Source organism: Pristiophorus japonicus, chromosome 17, assembly GCF_044704955.1.
Source record: "Pristiophorus japonicus isolate sPriJap1 chromosome 17, sPriJap1.hap1, whole genome shotgun sequence".
NCBI lineage: Eukaryota > Metazoa > Chordata > Chondrichthyes > Pristiophoridae > Pristiophorus > Pristiophorus japonicus.
The window spans coordinates 31,038,399-31,058,383 of NC_091993.1; the positions used below are offsets into that span (position 1 = coordinate 31,038,399).

Below are 19,985 nucleotides of genomic sequence, written 5' to 3' on the forward strand. Positions count from 1 at the left end.
AAGGATATACTTCCCATAGAGGGAGTGCAGCGAAGGTTCACCAGACTGATTCCTGGGATGGGGGGATTGTCCTATGAGGAGAGATTGAGCAGACTGGGCCGATATTCCCTAGAATTTAGAAGAATGAGAGGTGATCTCATTGTAACATACACAATTCTTACAGGGTTTGACAGGGTAGATGCAGGGAGGATGGGGAGTCTAGAACCATGGGTTACAGAATAAGGGGTCGGCCATTTAGGACTGAGATGAGGCGAAATGTCTTCACTCAGAGGGTGGTGAATCTTTGGAATTCTCTACCCCAGAGGGCTGTGGAGGCTCAGTCATTGAGTATATTCAAGACAGAGATCGATAGATTTTTGGGTATTAAGGGAATCGAGGGATATGGGGAAAGTGCAGGAAAGTGGATTGAGATATAAATCAGCCATGATCTCATTGAATGGCGGAGCAGGCTCGAGGGGCTGAATGGTTGACTCCTGCTCCTAATTCTTATATTCTTATGTTCTTATGTTCTCTGTAATTCAGTCTTCTGACGTTAGGCATCAGAATCATGGCTGTCTTCGAAAGCACCTCCAGGGCATGAAAATCTCCCCTTGTGTCCTGGTGCCCAAAATTGGACACCATAATTAAGTTGCAATCTGTCGGAAACACCTCAAGTTTCAAGTCCTCTGAGAGTCAGGGTCTTGTAGAATTACATACTGGCAGACAATAAATCTCACACACGAGGTTGGTGAAAAGCCAGTCAGGTCATTGGTGGTCCAGGTGATTCCTGATTGTTTCTTTACAGGAATGCTAATATTTGCACAATGGACTAAAGTGTGTTGGGACCTGGAGGGCAGGAATTGAGGCTGGCCACCTGGATTTGCTCACTAAAGTGTTCCATTTCACTGAACTGGCTTTTTTTTCTATTATCTCTTTATGGCACCCTTTGTTGTCTCTCGTTTATTGATACAGGAATAGTCGTGGATTATTTGAGCTTTCCTGTCTCATTTCTCCTCAGCCCCAGATACATCCCACCGCCTTTAGCGGGTATGTTCCTGCGAACGCGATATGCCCGGGATACGCAGTGGGTGGTAAAAGCAGAACAGGTCGTAGCAATGAAATAACTCCCGCCGTTAACGGTGGGAACAGCTGATTGAAGCTCCCGAACACCTGACTTTGGCAGAAATGAGTCCTTAATTCAGTAAGTGCAAAAGCAGCTCAAAATAATCGGTGCGCTCAATACATTTTAAAAGAAAGAAAGACTTGTATTTCTCATCACCATAGGCAGTCCCTCGAAATCGAGGAAGACTTGATTCCACTCTAAAAGTGAGTTCTCAGGTGACTGAACAGTCCAATACGGGAATTACAGTCTCTGTCACAGGTGAGACAGACTGTGGTTGGAAGAAAGGGTGGGTGGGGAGTCTGGTTTGCCGCACGCTCCTTCCGCTACCTGCGCTTGATTTCTGCATGTTCTCGGCGATGGGACTCTTGGTGCTCAAAGCCCTCCTGGATGCTCTTCCTCCACTTTGGGCAGTTTTGCATTTATATAGCGCCTGTCATGACCTCCGGACATCCCGAAGCTGTTCACAGCCAATGAAGTACTTTTTGGAGTGTAGTCACTGTTGTAATGTAGGAAACGCGGCAGCCGATTTGTGCACAGCAAGCTCCCACACACAGCAATGTGATAATGAACATATTATGTAATTATGTTGATTGACGGATAAATATTGGCCTCAGAACACCGGGGAGAACATCCCCGCTCTTCTTTGAAATAGTGCAACGGGATCTCTTACGTCCACCTGAGAGGGCAGATGGGCCCTCGGTTTAACGTCTCATACGAAAGACGACACCTCTGACAGTGCAGCATTCCTTCAGTACTGCACCTCCGACAGTGCGGCACTCCCTTTGTACTGCCCCTCCGACAGTGCGGCTCTCTCTCAGTATTGCCCCTCCGACAATGCAGCGCTCCCTCAGTACTGCCCCTCCGGCAGAGCGGCACTCCCTCAGTACTGCCCCTCCGACAGTGCAGCGCTCCCTCAATACTGCCCCTCCGACAGTACGACACTCCCTCAGCACTGTCCCTCCCACAGTGCGGCACTCCCTCAGCGCTGCACTGGAGTGTCAGCCTAGATTTATGTGAACCCACAACCTTCTGACTCAGAGGCGAGGGTGCTGCCCACTGAACCACGGCTGACACCAAGCAGCTGCTTTGTAATTGCTGCCTATGGTGATGACAAACATTTGCCCGACTATCGGCGACTGCCCGTGCTAAGTGCAGGGAGCACCAAGCACCATCACCTCCACGTTCCCCTCCAAGTCACACACGGGCTATCTGCAGCTGTGCCCGGGAGTTTCATGCCCCATTCCGGGAGACTCTCAGGCAAGTGCGAGGCTGGGCAACCCTAGCTATGATGGCGGAACAGACACGTTCTCCGAGTTACAAGGATGATGCTGTGTTTGCACCAGCTCCTGTTCAATGTTACGTGCAGCAGGTAACCTGAGACCGCTGGCCTGTCACACTTATCATTAATCCATCCGTCAGGGAGGCTGGGAGTTGCTGGTCCCAGTGCACAGCTGGACGGTAAAGGGGCTTAATGCTCACCCAGGACACGTTACCTCCCAGAGTCGTCTCGTGTATAAGGTCACGTTTCAGATTACAGCAAGTGAAAGCTTGGCTTTGGAACTGGTGCTTCAGTGCAGGGCAAACAAAAAAGTATTGAGAGCGTGGCCAAAATGCAACGGACTGTACTTTCCAAAAGGGTTTCTTTTTAATGTTCCAATGTGACTCAGAAATTTGCATTCGACGGTACATGGCATCTGAAGTATGACAGACAGGAAAGAAAAACTTACATTTATATAGCGCCTTTCACAACCTCAGGACGTCTCAAAGTGCTTTACAGCCAATGAAGTACCTTTGAAGTGTAGTCACTGTTGTAATCTGGGGAACGCAGCAGCCAATTTGCGCACAGCAAGCTCCCACACACAGCAATGTGACAATGACCAGATACTTGACTGTCAGTGAAACAGCTTTCCCCCCCATCTCCGATATTTTAATAACTAATAATAACTCATTAATGTTATCGAAGAATTAAAAAAAAAATCTTTGTTTAGTGCACCCTATAATTTTTCGCCTGGGTTTTTCTCCCAGCAGTGCCCCGGAAATTAATCTTCAAATCCTGGAGACTGGATGATTATAATTGATTTTTCACAGACTCTGGTTCTGATCCAACAGCAGAGATAATCTTTATCTAGCTTACACAGGATGACATCGGATATTCAGCGCGAAAACAGGCCATTCGGCCCAACCAGTCCATGCCGGCATTTATGCTCCACTCGAGCCTCCTCCCGTCTTTCCTCATCTAAATCTATCAGCATAGCCCTCTATTCCCTTCTCCCCCATATGCTTGTCAAGCCTCCCCTTAAATGCATCGATACTATTCACTTCAACCACTCCCTGTGGCAGCGAGTTCCACATTCTCACCACTCTCTGGGTAAAGAAGTTTCTTCTGAATTCCCAATTGGATTTCTTGGTGACTATCTTATATTGATGGCCTCAAGTTATGCTCTTCCCCACAAGCGGAAACACTCTCTCTGTATCCACTCGATCAAAACCTTTCATCATTTTAAAGACCTCTATTAGGTCACCCCTCAGCCTTTTTTCAAGAGGAAAGAGATCCACCCTGTTCATCCTTTCCTGATATGTATACCCTCGCATTTCTGGTATCATCCTTGTAAATCTTCTCTGCACCCTCTCCAGTGCCTCTATATCCTTTTTATAATCTGGTGACCAGAACTGTACGGAGTACTCCAAGTGTGGCCTAGCCAAGGTTTGATACAGGTTTAGCATAACTTCCCTACTTATCTGCACGCGCTCAGTACTTATCCATACTGGTCTGATATTTAGCTTCAGATCAGAACCTCAGGGTCTGAGGGACGAGCAGGGATTGGGTTGTGGACATTTTGTTCAAGTGTTTATCTTATTTTTAAACTGAGAAATGATGGGACCTACCTGCACCATTGTCAGCGTGGCTCAGTGGGCAGCACTCTTGCCTCTGAGTCAGAAGGTTGTGGGTTCAAGTCCCACTCCAGGGACTTGAGCACCAAGCATCTAGGCTGACACTCCCAGTGCAGTACTGAGGGAGTGCTGCACTGTCGGAGGGGCAGTACTGAGGGAGTGCTGCACTGTCGGAGGGGCAGTACTGAGGGAGTGCTGCACTGTTGGAGGGGCAGTACTAAGGGAGCGCTGCACTGTCGGAGGGGCAGTATTGAGGGAGTGCTGCACTGTCGGAGGGGCAGTACTGAGGGAGTGCTGCACTGTCGGAGGGGTAGTACTGAGGGAGTGCTGCACTGTCGGAGGGGCAGTACTGAGGGAGCATCGCTCTGTCGGAGGGGCAGTACTGAGGGAGCGCTGCACCATCAGAGGGGCAGTACTGAGGGAGTGCTGCACTGTCGGAGGGGCAGTACTGAGGGAACGCTGCACTGTTGGAGGTACCGTCTTTCGGATGAGACATTAAACTGGGGCCCCGTCTGCTCTCTCAGGTGGATGTGAAAGATCCCATGGCAGTATTTTGAAGAAGAGCAGGGAAGTTATCCCTGGTGTCCTGGGACCAATATTTATCCCTCAATCAACATCACAAAAACAGATTAGCTAGGTCATTATCACATTGCTGTTTGAGGGAGCTTGCTGTGCACAAATTGGCTGCCGCGTTTCCACCATTACAACAGTGACTGCACTCCAAATGTACTTCATTGGCTATAAAGCGCTTTGAGATGTCCATTGGTCATGAAAGGCGTTATATAAATGCAAGTCTTTATTTCACATGCTCAGAACTGGATTGGGTAATGAAAATAGACCAATCAAAAGCTGAAATCTAGCTGTGCCAGACTAAGTATAGGAGCACTGTGAATTATCTGGCGATCTCTCTCACCGTTGTGGGGAGAAGGGGGTTATCCGCATTCCTGCTGTTGACCGATGTTCAGCTATGTGGAGAACAATGTGTCAGCTGGTTAATTGCAGCTATTGGTCCCTAGAGATTTGCTCGCATGTACAATGGTTTCCAAATGCTCGGTGTCTAACGTGCTGAGATGCATTTCTGCAAAGATGGCCATCTCTGGAATGACCTCCTGTTTGTTGCGTTGCTCCCAGGAGTTCAGAGGCAGATCGTGCACTGTCTGGAGAAGATTGCGGGGATTGTCGAAGAGCAGTACTGCGACCTCATCACTCGACCCGACGACAGGCAGAGGAGCTGTCACCCAGAGCCATGTCCAGCCCGGTCAGTATCCAATCACAGAGGGCAATCATCTTCCTCAAAAGACCGGTCAGATGATTTATTTCAAACTCAACTTTAGTCTGCAATGCTCGCGCTGACCCACATTGGCTCCCAGTCTGGCAACGTCACGATTTTAAAATTCTCACCCTTTTCAAATCCCTCCATGGCCTCGCCCCTCTGCGTCTCTGTCAACCCCTCCAGCACCACAACCCCCCGAGATATCTGCACTCCTCCAATTCTGGCCTCTTACGCATCCTCGATTTTAAACGCTCCACCATTGGTGATCGTGCTTTCAGCTGCCTGGACCCCAAGCCTCTCCGCCTCTCTACCCCTCTCTCTTCCTTTAAGAATCTCCTTAAAACCTCCCTCTTTGACCAAGCTTTTGGTCATCTGTCCCCATATCTCCTTTTGTGGCTCGGTGTCAAATTTTGTCTCATTACGCTCTTGTGAAGCGCTTTGGGATGTTTTATAACGTTAAAGGCGCTATATAAATGCAAGTTGTTGTCTGCACACTCTATTGGCTACCTTAGAACCATTCTCAGAATCTTACAGCATAACAGGAGGCCATTCGGCCCATCGTGCTTGTGCCGGCTCTTTGAAAGAATGATCCAATCAGTCCCTCCAACGCCCAGAAATAATTGAACACGACCCTTTCGGTAGTCCCTTCTCTTCCATCACCCGAGGAGCTGGTCAGATTACGCACTGCGCGGGCTCCGACCATGTCCTACCTGAAATGGCGGCCGGCATCCTATTTACAGCCCAGCGCTCCCAATTTCCACCTTAACCGGGGCCCGTTGCCTGAAACATGCGGGTGCCGCAGACACCCGGTGGGAGGTCCCGTTCAAGACGGCGGCGATGGCGTTGCCAGGGTTAGCGGGACGCGAAGGCGAGTGACCCCATCGGGAGCCCATTAACGGCGGACGAGGGCGCTCAAAATCAACCCCCCCGACCCACCCCTCCATTCTGCACCCAAGTGTCAGCCTAGATTCTGCGCTCAGTCTCTTGGCATTGGGCGAGAGTTGTCGCACTGGGCGAAGTTGGCGCCATTGGTGAAACGGAGTGACTGCTGCCAACGAACAGGAAGCTGTGCAAAAGCATTCTGGGAATAAATGTCAGGTCCCAAACAGACGGAGGAGCCGACAGCGACAAGCACACTCGGGGAGTGTACAGTAAAACTCTCATACGCTGACAACATCCTAATACCGCCTTCAAGTCACATTTCCCTGTTAAATTGTACTGGCAGTTTTAGAGGTTGATTCTGATTAAATAATCACACCGCTGCCATTCTCTCGTCTCGCGTTCCCTCCCCGCCCTCCCTCTCATTTTCCTCCTCGGCCTCTTTGTCTTGCGCTCCTCTCTCTATCTCTCCGTGCCGTCTCTACTCTCTCTCTCTCTCTCAATGATCCTTTTCCCAGCCGATTAAATTCCAACATCCTATGCCTGCACTTTGCTCACTAGTCGCGCGATCAAACCACTGCAGACAGAGGAGGCGATAGTGATAAACAGACTCAGCGCGTGTAATGTATTTGCTTGAAGGGTTGGAGTTCAGAAGGATGAGGGATGATCTTATAGAAACATTTAAAATCATGAAAGGGATAGACAAGATAGAGGCAGAGAGGTTGTTTCCACTGGTCGGGGAGACTAGAACTAGGGGGCACAGCCTCAAAATACGGGGGAGCCACTTTAAAACCGAGTTGAGAGAGAATTTCTTCTCCCAGAGGGTTGTGAATCTGTGGAATTCTCTGCCCAAGGAAGCAGTTGAGGCTAGCTCATTGAATGTATTCAAATCACAGATAGATAGATTTTTAACCAATAAGGGAATTAAGGGTTATGGGGAGCAGGCGGGTAAGTGGAGCTGAGTCCATGGCCAGATCAGCCATGATCTTGTTGAATGGCGGAGCAGGCTCGAGGGGCTGGATGGCCTACTGCTGTTCCTAATTCTTATGTTCTTATGTAAGGGTTCTTTGTTAAGAATTCATAGCAACACATTGCTATTAAGAACTAGTTGGTTTATTAACAAAGGTTTAACAATCACACTACACATTACCAGTTCATCCATCAGGCTCACAACTGCATACCTCATCGTGGATCCCCCGAACCCAACAGGCTGGGGTTTTATTGAGTGTTGTGAACATCACGTGACTGGCTAAGCCACTCACAATGTAACAGCTCTACAAACCTGTGAGCATCCTCACTGGTACATACATTACAGAGAGAGTACAATAAAAATCTCACAAGCTGACAACTATCCTAGTATCACATCACAGACCTCACAGTACCTAAAATTTCAGCACCTCGCCGATCTCACTAATCTGTGGGAAGTCCGGCGAGATCAACCAACAATACCGCTGGAACTGCGTCCGTGCAAATACTTTATGTCACGTCCCCGATGCAAAGTGTGGACAGCACGCACCTCAGCTTTGGCCAAGTGCTCCCTGAGGATAAAGCTCTCCACCGGGGGAGCGAAGTGAGGAAAATTCATAGAACCATAGAAATTTACAGCACAGAAGGAGGCCATTTGGCCCATCGTGTCCGTGCCAGCCGACAAAGAGCTATCCAGCCTAATCCCACTTTTCAGCTCTTGGTCCATAGCCCTGTAGGTTACGGCACTTCAAGTGCCTATCCAAGTACTTTTTAAATGTGGTGAGGATTTCTGCCTCTACCACCCTTTCAGGCAGTGAGTTCCAGACCCCCACCACCTTCTGGGTGAAATTTACTTTTCCTCATCTCCCCTCTAATTCTTCTACCAATTACTTTAAATCTATGCCCCCTGGTTGTTGACCCCTCTGCTAAGGGAAATAGGTCCATCCTATCCATTCTAGGCCCCTCATAATTTTATACATCTCAGTTAAATCTCCCCGCAACCTCGGGATAAATGGGTCCTTTTCGGGTTGGAAATCGGTGGTTAGTGGTGTGCCACAGGGATTGGTGCTGGGACCACAACTGTTTACAATATACATAGATGACCAGGAAGAGGGGACAGAGTGTAGTGTAACAAAATTTGCAGATGACACAAAGGTTAGTGGGAAAGCGGGTTGTGTAGAGGACATAGAGAGGCTGCAAAGAGATTTAGATAGGTTAAGCGAATGGGCTAAGGTTTGGCAGATGGAATACAATGTCGGAAAATGTGAGGTCATCCACCTTGGGAAAAAAAACAGTAAAAGGGAATATTATTTGAATGGGGAGAAATTACAACATGCTGCGGTGCAGAGGGACCTGGGGGTCCTTGTGCATGAATCCCAAAAAGTTAGTTTGCAGGTGCAGCAGGTAATCAGGAAGGCGAATGGAATGTTGGCCTTCATTGCGAGAGGGATGGAGTACAAAAGCAGGGAGGTCCTGCTGCAACTGTACAGGGTATTGGTGAGGCCACACCTGGAGTACTGCGTGCAGTTTTGGTCACCTTACTTAAGGAAGGATATACCAGCTTTGGAGGGGGTACAGAGACGATTCACCAGGCTGATTCCGGAGATGAGGGGGTTACCTTATGATGATAGATTGAGTAGACTGGGTCTTTACTCGTTGGAGTTCAGAAGAATGAGGGGTGATCTTATAGAAACATTTAAAATAATGAAAGGGATAGACAAGATAGAGGCAGAGAGGTTGTTTCCACTGATCGGGGAGACTAGAACTAGGGGGCACAGCCTCAAAATACGGGGGAGCAAATTTAAAACCAAGTTGAGAAGGAATTTCTTCTCCCAGAGGGTTGTGAATCTGTGGAATTCTCTGCCCAAGGAAGCAGTTGAGGCTAGCTCATTGAATGTATTCAAATCACAGATAGATAGATTTTTAACCAATAAGGGAATTAAGGGTTATGGGGAGCGGGCGGGTAAGTGGAGCTGAGTCCATGGCTAGATCAGCCATGATCTTGTTGAATGGTGGAGCAGGCTCGAGGGGCTAGATGGCCTACTCCTGTTCCTAATTCTTATGTTGTTATGTTCTATGTTCTCCTCTGTTCCAAAGAAAACAACCCCACCCTATCCAATCTTTTCGCATAGCTAAAATTTTCCAGCCCTGACAACATCCTCGTAAATCTGCTCTGTACCTTCTCTAGTGCAATCACAACCTTCCTGTAATGTGGTGACCAGAACTTCACACAGTACTCTAGCTGCGGCCCAACCAGTGTTTTATACAGTTCGAGCATAACCTCCCACGTGCCTCGTATTCCCTCATATTCTATGTCTCGTTGAATAAAGGAATGCATTCAATATGCCTTTTAACTATCTTATCGGCCTGTCCTGCTACCTTTAAGGACCTGTGGACATATACTCCAAGGTCCCTCTGTTCCTCCACACCTCTCGGTATCCTCCCATTTATTGTGTATAAGAACATAAGAAATAGGAGCAGGAGTCGGCCATTCAGCCCCTCGAGCCTGCTCTGCCATTCAGTAAGATCATGGCTGGCCTGATCTTGGCCTCAACTCCACTTCCCTGCCCGCTACCCATAACCCTTGACTCCCTTATCGTTCAAAAATCTATCTCCACCTTAAATATATTCAATGACCCAGCCTCCACAGCTCTCTGGGGTAGAGAATTCCACAGATTCACGACCCTCTGAGAGAAGAAATTCTTCCTCATCTCTTTGAAATGGGCGACCCCTTATCCTGAAACTGCTCCCTAGTTTTAGATTCCCCCACGAGGGAAAACATCCTCTCTGCATCTACCCTGTCAAGCCCCTCAGTATCTTATACGTTTCAATAAGATCATCTCTCATTCTTCTACACTCCAATGAGTACAGGCCCAACCTGCTCAACCTTTCTACATAATTCAACCCCTTCATCTCAGGAATCAACTGCGTGAAGCTTCTCTGAACTGCCTCCAATGCAAGTATATCCTTCCTTAAATAAAAACAGAGAATGCTGGAAATCTCAGCGGGTCAGGCAGCGTCTGTGGAGAGAGAAACAGAGTTAACTATTCAGGTCGATGACCCTTCGTCAGAACTGCGAATGTTCGAAAAGATCACATTCTTAAGAAGAACAAGGTAAAAGAGACAAACAGAAATCACGTCTGAGGGAAGAACTTCTTCACGGTGGGCATTGCTCGAAGAGAAGCAAAATACTGCGGATGCTGAAATCACTCGCCAGTTCTGATGAAGCTTCATTGACCCGAAACGTTTACTCTATTTTTCTCTCCACAGACGCTGCCTGACCCGCTGAGTATTTCCAGCATTTTCTGCTTTTGTTTCAGATTCCAGCAATTTTTTGCTGTTGAATTCCCTTGCCTTGTTGCCCCTCCCGAAGTGCATGAACCCACGCTGTTCCGGCTTGAATTCCACCTTCGGTTGTTTACCAGGGGTGGGAGGGCGCGCTGCGGCCTGGATCTGCCTCTGAGGCCTGCCTTTTGTTTCCTCAGGTGGTGGGTCGGAGAGTGGCAGGTGTGCTCTTCGCCCTGCGGGGAAGCGGGTATAATGAAGAGGACGGCCCTGTGCATCCAGAGCGTGGGGCTGGACGAGCAGCGGGCCCTGCACCCCTCCGACTGCCGGCACATGCCCAAGCCCGAAGCCAGCGGCCCTTGCAACCGTGAGATCCCCTGCCCATCAGACTGGAGCCCGGGCAGCTGGTCGGAGGTGAGAGGGTCAGAGGTTAAATGTCAGGGCAGTCGCCCCAAGGCAGGCGGCTTTTTATTTAAAAGACATAGGTAATGATTGACAACCAATTAGGTCAACAAGGAAATGTCTGTCACAAGCTACTCAAACCTGGTTTCAGTTACTGACCTGACCCGTTAAGCTCTGTGTTGTAGCTGCCTCACAATTGTGGTGCTTGTGAAACCTTAGACGCTCTTACTGTTTTCTTAAAGGGGCAGTCACACTGGCATGTCGCCCATTTAAAAGAAGTCGTCAAACTATAACCCAAAAAAAAGGCAGCTTTAACATACTGTTGGTCCGATTTTTGTTGATTTTTAAAATTCGTTCTTGAGATGTGGGCGTCGCTGGCAAGGCCGGCATTTATTGCAGTGTCAGCTGTGGCTCATTGGCAGCTCGCCTCAGAGTCAGAAGGTTGTGGGTTCAAGTCCCACTCCAGGAACTTGAGCACATAAATCTAGGCTGACACTCCCAGTGCAGAGCTATTCAGAGCTCACCGTCAGCGCATCAGATGCCAGTTGGGGATACGGAGACACAAGGCCGAACTCCATTGTTGCTGAAAATCTAAGAGTTTCAGTTGGGCAGATCTTGACATTATTGGCACGTTGGGGGTGAATGTCCTCAGGGCTGCACTGGCTCCGCTGCAGTAACTTTGGAGGAATCCCCTTTTATGCGCGTAGATAGGGTTTCCTTCGAAGTTAACAGTGCCAGTGGGGGAACGGCCCCGAGGAAATTCACCCCCAATGACGTGGAATAACATAGAATTTCCAGTACAGAAACAGGCCCTTCGGCCCAACCGCTCTGTGCCGGTGGTAATGCTCCACACAAGCCTCCTCCCACCCCTTTTCATCTCCTGTATGGCTCAGAGACATGGACCATATGCAGCAGACACCTCAAATTACTGGAGAAATACCACCAACGATGTCTCCGCAAGATCCTGCAAATCCCCTGGGAGGACAGACGCACCAACATCAGTGTTCTCGATCAGGCCAACATCCCCAGCATCGAAGCACTGACCACACTCGACCAGCTCCGCTGGGCGGGCCACATTGTCCGCATGCCCGACACAAGACTCCCAAAGCAAGCGCTCTACTCGGAACTCCTACACGGCAAGCGAGCCAAAGGTGGGCAGAGGAAACGTTACAAGGACACTCTCAAAGCCCCCTTAATAAATGCAACATCCCCACCACCTGGGAGTCCCTGGCCAAAGACCACCCTAAGTGGACGAAGAGCATCCGGGAGGGCGCTGAGCGACTCGAGTCTCATCGCCGAGAGCATGCAGAAACCAAGCGCAGGCAGCGGAAGGAGCGTGCGGCAAACCAGACTCCCCACCCACCCTTTCCTTCAACCACTGTCTGTCCCACCTGTGACAGAGACTGTAATTCCCGTATTGGACTGTACAGTCACCTGAGAACTCACTTTTAGAGTGGAAGCAAGTCTTCCTCGATTTCGAGGGACTGCCTGTGATGACTATCTCACCCTATCACCATATCCTTCTATTCCTATCTCCCGCTTGTGTTTATCCAGCTTCCCCTTAAATGCATCTGTGTTCTTCGCCCAACCCGTTGGATTAATCTTCACTATCAGTGAAACAGCTTACCCCCATTGCCAATATTTTAATAACTAATAAATTAAAGTTTTTGAAAAATTAAAAAAAAATCTTTGTTGAGCGCACCCTATATTTTTTCGCCTGGGTTTTTTCTCCCAGCAGTGCCCCAGAGATTAATCTTCAATTCTTTGAGACTCCAGGTTTTGGATAGACCAAGCTGGATGATTTTAATTGATTTTTCACAGACTCTGGGTTCTGATCCAACAGCAGAGATAATCTTTATCTAGATTACACAGGATGACATCGGATATACAGCCCAGAAACAGGCCATTCGGCCCAACAGTCCATGCCGGCGTTTATGCTCCACTCGAGTCTCCTCCCATCTTCCCTCATCTAAATCTATCAGCATAACCCTCTATTCTCTTCTCCCCCATATGCTTGTCTAGCCTCCCCTTAAATGCATCGATACTATTCACTTCAACCACTCCCTGTGGCAGCGAGTTCCACATTCTCACCACTCTCTGGGTAAAGAAGTTTCTTCTGAATTCCCAATTGGATTTCTTGGTGACTATCTTATATTGATGGCCTCTCGTTATGCTCTTCCCCACAAGTGGAAACATTCTCTCTATGTCTACCCTATAAAAACCCTTTATAATTTTAAAGATCTCCATCAAGTCACCCCTCAGCCTTCTCTTTTCTAGACATTATTGACCTCATGGTATCAGAGGCATGAATCCAGTGGGTCCGAATCCAGCACCGAGTGAGGCAGGTTATCAGGTCATTATCACATCGCTGTTTGCGGGAGCTTGCTGTGCATTTCCTACATTCCAACAGTGCCCGAACTTCAAAAGCACTTCATTGGTTGTAAAGCTCTTTGGGAGGCTCTGAGGAAATGAAAGGCGCGATGCAAATGCAAATTATTTCTTTTTCTCTAACTGCTGATCCACTTCACTGCCCTACTGAGAGACTCAGTTCAACACAATCGCTTCGTAACTTGAATCTCACTCGCGCATTCCCAGTGCTGACGTCAACTGTTGTCCTTATCAACTGCGCCCCCGCTCCGATTAACAGCGCATTGGCTGGCTGCTGGTGGGGGCACCATTTACAGCATCACCTCCTGTCAGCAGGACCAGTGAAGGATGCAGGCCACAGGCTTTATAGCTTGCATCAGTGACTTATTATTGGATCTGTCCAGAATTAATGGGCCTTGTTATGAGACAGAGCGATGCTGAGCAGGAGCGATAATGGATTTTGTGCTTTTGCATCGGTGCAGACTCTGCAACAATCCACAGAGCAACTTGTAATTACCCTGCCTGCTTTATGCTGCGACTAAGGTTTGACAGGGCTAATGATGAACCAATTCTTAATATGCATTTGACTTTACAGTGTATTTTTGTCTGAAGCTACACTGTTACTAAATCATTTTAAAATGCCCGAACTACAGCACTCCGTGCTGGGGTTTATGCTCCACACCAGCCCCCTCCCACCCCTCTTCATCTCACCCCATCACCATATCCTTCTATTCCCTTCTCCCTCATTTGTTTATCTAAATTCCCCTTAAATGCATCGATACTATTCGCCTCAACCCCTCCCTGTGGCAGCAAGTTCCACATTCTCATCGCTCTCTGGGTAAAGAAGTTTCTCCTGAACTCTTTATCGTGCCTCCATATCACCGCGAGTGGTTTCTAGTCCAGCGAGGCTGAGTGGATCAGCACGGTGCTCAAAGTGTACCGTGAAGTATTCATTGCAGATGCTTCATTCAATTTTTCATCCCTTTTTGTCATTTTCTTTTTACTTTGGGGGCTGGGATGGTGCAGTTGGCCGGACGCTGTCTGTTGCTCTCTGTCGCCTGGGGACTTTGCTTGTTGAGTGGGAAGGTCCTGATATCAGATGGATTTGGGCTGCCTCCGTCCAGCTGCTAGTAGGGGAAGGGGGATCGATGGGGGGGGGGGGGGGGGAGGGTTAATGGGGGAAGGGGGGACAGTGGGGGAGGTGGGTCAGTGGGGGGAGGGGTTGATGGGGGTCGGGGGTCAGCGGGGGGAGAGGTTCAATGGGGGGAGGGGGTCGGTGGGGATGGATGGGGAAGGGGGGTCGGTGGGGGAAGGGGGGTCAGTGGGGGGAGGGGTTGATGGGGGTCGGGGGTCAGCGGGGGGAGAGGTTCGATGGGGGGAGGGGGTCGGTGGGGATGGATGGGGATGGGGTCGGTGGGGGAAGGGGGGTCAGTGGGGGGAGAGGGTTGATGGGGGAAGGGGGGAGAGGGTCGGTGGGGGAAGGGGGGGTCAGTGGGGGAGGAGGTTGATGGGGGTGGGGGAGGGAGGGTCGGTGTGGGAGGGAGTCGGTGAGGGAGGGGTTGGTAGAGGAAGGCGATGATGGGGAAGTGAGTTTGTGGGGGAGGGGTTGGCAGGGGAGGTGGTCGGCGGGGGAGGGGTTGGCGGGGAGAGAATGGTGGGGGAGGGGATGTTGGGTGAGTGGGTTTGTGGGGGAGGGGTTGGCGGGGGAGGGGGTCGGTGAGGGAGGGGGTCGGTGGGGGAGGTGTCGGCGGGGGGGGCGGTTGGCGGGGAGGGGGTCGGTGGGGGAGGGGTTGGTGGGGAGGGGTTGGCGGGGGAGGGGTTGCCGGGGGAGAGGATGGTGGGGGAAGGGTTGCCGGGGAAGGGGGTCGATGGGGGAGGGGGTCAGTGGGGGAGGTGTTGGCGGGGGGGTTAGCGGGGGAGGGGGGTCGGTGGGGGAGGGGTTGGCGGGGGAAGGGTTGCCGGGGGAGGGGTTGGCGGGAGAGGGGTTGGCGGGGGTGGGGGAGGGGGTCAGCAGGGGAAGGGCTGCATTTATAACATCAAGTACAGTGAAGTAACTAGGGCGATGACACTGACCACTGGCGTTGCAGCTTGTACAGCTGACCTATTAGTGACGTGCCCTGGAGGTATTGAGCGGCACTAACTTTGAAAATCTCACTCATGTCGAGGAATGGGAAGAATACTGGTGTCGAGTTTGGTCTGAGGCAAATGGAATCATAGAATGATACGGCACAGAAGGAGGCCATTCGGCCCATCATGCCTGTGTTTGCTCTGTGACAGAGTGATCCAATGTGCCGGTAACTTTACTCGCTGTCTAACGTTGCTGTGTCAGACCCAGGAGTTACTGAGGCTGTAATTTTCCTTCTGGTTCGCTGTACCCTTCGGTGATCTAGTTTACAGGAACTTCTGAACACAAATAGGTACAAAAGGCCAATAAAAGTATTGTCGTGCATTCATTCCCAGTGAATTGTTTGAAATAAGATTTGTTTCTCCAGGATTTTCTGTTCATGTGTTTTTCTTCTGTGAAAAAAAATCATAATTATTGCTGAAGGTTTTAAGTCCCGGTTTTCACATTTGTCTTCCGCAGTGCTCTGTGACCTGTGGGGAAGGGGTAAAGAGACGTAGCGTGCAGTGCCTGAACAACACCAACATGACGTGCAGCTTTGAGGTGAAGCCAGACACGAAAAGCCAGTGCCGCCTGAAACCGTGCCCCCTGCGTAGGCCTGGCTTCATGATGCACGACTGGTCAGGAAGTGGGGACTCCAGCAAGGAGCTGCACAATGAAGTGGGGTTCAATCTCAACTTTGGCCCCAGCAGGACAGTCCAAGAGGACAACTCGAACCAAATTGCTCACGTCCCCAATCCCCATCCGCCCAACCTCAATCCCGAGACTCCTCGGCCGCATCCATCCCATGATAACAAGATAAACAACTACATCGTTGAAGGTGACTTCACTGTCGAGAGCAGCAAGGACGAGGACTCCTCAAAGACCAATGTGTTTGTCGATGATTTCTACTACGATTATAACTTCATAAACTTCCATGAAGACCTGGACTATGACCCAGAAGACAGGCTGGACGTCGAAGAGGAAGAGAAGACAGGTGTGAACGTTAAACATGAAGAAGGACATTTGGAAACAAATAACATTTCAAACAATGTTTGGGAGAGGATAGCTGACCAGAGAAAGGATAGCGCTTTAGATGATAGGCCCGCACCAGATAGGTCAGAGAACGTTCATTCAGGGCCCACAGCCAGTGAAGAACCCTTCAGTCAGGATCAAACAGAGACAAACAATAATCAGATCACAAATGCTACCTCATTGGACGTTGAGCTCAGTGAAGAACATCCTACTAAGTATCTCAGAGTAACAGAGGCTACTCCAAGTGGATTGTACGACACTGACAGTGAAGATGGTGAAGAGCTATACAAGGAAGATGAGTTGCTACCCGTCCAGAATATAACAATGCACAGCGATAAGAAAATTATATATCCAGGTTCTTCATCAAGTGATGATCAGAACATCATTCATAACACGCTCAGGGCCCACAGTCCCCATCACCACAGCTCCCCGTCAATAATAACCACTACCTCATCACCATATAACAATGGAAACATTCCCAATACTTCAAGCAACCCCACATGGACAGAGGGGCATCCTATAGACAGGCAGAACATTGAAGACCACTACACCAGTGATCATGGTGCAAGCAACAGTGAGCAGGACGCTCAGTTTAATGAAGGTGCTGAAGGTTTTGCACAATCTTCGGACAGTGGAGAGCAGGCAAGGAATCTAGAATCAAGGGAGAGTGTGGGTGATGTGGAGGCAAATCCATTGGAAGAAGAGGAAACAGTGGAGAAGAATGAGCAGGAGGTTACAAGTGAGGAACCCTGGGTCCCAAGTGTCACATTCAGCAATAGTCATGAACTAAGTGATTTGGTCCCATATCCACATCATGGCGCCGATGCTAAAAATGCAGATGTAACTGTTAAGATAAACCTTAACTATTGGGGAAACCTTGGCACTCACACCTCTGTGATTGGCACTGTAACTCCAACACCTTTGGTCTTCATTGATCCGAATGACATCCCTGCTTCGGAAAGAATACATTGGTCGCTGCAGCAAATACGAACGGTGCCAAGCACGCCAGACTGGCACAGTTTAAGCGATTCTTTGGCATTACCAGAGAAGGTTGAAACCTCCCCAGGAAATACGGTCCTACCAGGAGAGTCTGGCTCTGATACTGACCGAGCAAGTGTGCACTCCCACCGTAATTCCCCTTCGACGCAAGCCTCCCTGTTTTTGACAGCGGTTCCAGTCACGTCCCCGCCTCTGGTGTCACCAGAAGCAAGCCAGCAACCAGCGGTGTTGACATCTCCGGTGACCTTTGCATTTCCATCAGATCTGGACTCTCCACGGCAAACACGGAGCACAACAGAGGGAATCCAGTCAAACAGTCTGCAGTCAATCAGGGCAACCCACGCTGGCCGTCCATTTGCTCACACGGTGCCTCCGCACCTTCGGCTCTCAACAAAAGGATGGCTGACGTCAGCAGATCTGCGCCAAGAGAGGACACGGCCGGTGGAAGCCCCATTGCCCCAATCTGTAGAAGAGAGCCCCACCAGAACTACTACCTCTTCTGCTAACGTCGTCTCCAGTCCTAACCGCTCAGTGGCTGCCTCAGTCAGACCGACCTCGTATTTAAGTACATCGTTGATTGAAGCAAAGAGCACTCAACGCTCAGCTGCTGCCCTCTCTGTAGGCACTCCTTGGAATTCCATCTTGGTGCCACCAGAGCAGGGCTCCGCAACAGTTCGTTCCAACGTAGACTCAAATGAAACCACGACCGCTGCTTTAATGAGGTCGAATACTGGGCAGGAAACGGGCCGGCCCACTGGTCTAACTGATCCGGGCGATACTGATCCCGGTGGCAGGAATGGCTCCCTCAGAGCTACAATGAGCAACTGGCCAGAGGCCGCCCCCGAGATGCGTCTCCCTGCTGTCTCCAGACACGGCCCTTTCCCAGAGCCAGGGCTGGCGGTCCACACTGCTCCAACCAGCTCGGTGAAGGAAGCAGCCACAAACTCGCTCCCTGGGGCGAGCGCGGAACCCAGCGCTTACTGGATGGTCGGAAACTGGAGCGAGGTAAGTCTATTGGGCAGGCAAGATGCCGCGGATGCTGCAAGTCTGAAATAAGAACAGAAAATGCTGGAAATACTCAGCGGGTCAGGCAGCAAATGTGGAGAGAGAAACAGAGTTAAGGTTTCGGGTCTGTGACCCTGTGTCAGAACTGGAAAAAAATTAGAGATGTAACAGGTGTTTAAGGAGTGCAGGGGCAGGGAAAGCGGGGAGGGGATGAAAGGACAAAAGGGAAGGTCTGTGATTGGGTGGGGGGGGGGGGCGCAGGAGAGATTAAGAGTCAAAAGGGACGATGGTGCAAGGCAAAAGGACTCGGAAATGGCTTGCACCATCATCTCTTTTGTCTCTTAGTCTCTTCCGTCCCGCCGCGCGGTGCCAAAGCTGCTTGTTTCTGCCGCTGCTGTGAGGCTGTGGTCCCAGCAAAATGGCGGTGCGGTTCCCGTTAAAGGGGAGGGCACACTGCCGCGGCCGCCATGTCGGGGCGACAGTTATGACCCCGGGTTCGGCCGGGCCGCCAACAGGCAGCCTGGCACCCCCCCCCCCGCGCCCCCTCTTGGGTGCCAGGCCACTGGCCCGGCCGAAACCCTCGGTGGTGGCCCAGTAGGCCGAACTTAAACAATCGCGCCGGCTCGCCCCTTTAAGTGAAGGAGAGAGCCGTGGTGACACGGCGCCGTGATGCTGTCATCAGCGCTACGCTGCTGACTGACAGCGGCGGACATTCCGCCCACCCCCAACCTCCGCCCCTCTAGACTGCGAACCTTCGCTCACAGCCCTCCTTCCGCCCCCGTTATGACCGACTTCCGGTCGGCCGGGGAACAAAAAGCCAAAGAGCGGAATTCCACTCAAGAGACCACCACATCCACCGCGCCGGTAAAAACACGAGGAACAGGGTAGGAGCGCCGCTTTTCCAGCGGTGGGCAATTTCAGCCCCTCAGCCCCCTCCCCACCCTCACCACAATGTCACAAGCTCGCTCCTGCCCCCTAATCATGATGTTGAGCCCTCAAGACCTGGCAGCAGTATTACTGCGGAGCAGACGGGTATTTCTCATCGCCCGAAAAAAAATGTTTTGGATCCTCTTGCTTTCAACTTTTTTCAGCTGAAATTAAAAAAAAATACCTTTAGCATAATTCTTGGGGGGTGCTGGAAATCGGGATTAAAAGCAGAAACTGCCGGAAATACACAGCACAGTCAGCAGGTCAGGGAGCACCTGCACGGCGAGGAACAGAATTGACGTTTCCGGTCTTCTGGCTGCCTCGGGGCAAAACAATCTTACAGACAGTGAGCCTTGAACAGAAGTCTGGCCCCTTGTTTGCATATACAATGGGCCTAACACCTGCTTCAGGCCTGGTTAAAGGACGCCTTGTGTTTGTCCATACCTGGTATCAATCATAGAATTATTCGGCCCATCGTGTCCACGCTGGCCGACAAAGAGCTACCCAGCCGAATCCCACTTTCCAGCTCTCGGTCTGTAGCCCTGTAGGTTACGGCACTTCAAGCACACATCCAAGTACTTTTTAAATGTGGTGAGGGTTTCTGCCTCTACCACCCTTTCAGGCAGCGAGTTCCACACCCCCACCACCCTCTGGGTAAAGAAATTTCCCCTCAAGTCCCCTCTAAACCTCCCTACCAATTACTTTCAACCTATGGCCCCTGGTTGTTGACCCCTCTGCTAAGGGAAATAGGT

The 19,985-nt window shown here is 50.4% G+C and overlaps 1 protein-coding gene across 1 annotated transcript in view; it reads left to right on the forward strand.

Annotated features, from left to right (window-relative positions):
* The window catches only part of LOC139227644 (A disintegrin and metalloproteinase with thrombospondin motifs 7-like), a 182,576-nt gene that overhangs the window by 148,053 nt on the left and 14,538 nt on the right, over positions 1-19,985 (forward strand). The window contains exons 17-19 of the mRNA XM_070858560.1: positions 5,126-5,252; positions 10,598-10,811; positions 15,751-18,306. Of these exons, the coding sequence (XP_070714661.1) occupies positions 5,126-5,252; positions 10,598-10,811; positions 15,751-18,306 (2,897 nt within the window). The remainder of the gene's footprint in view (positions 1-5,125; positions 5,253-10,597; positions 10,812-15,750; positions 18,307-19,985) is intronic.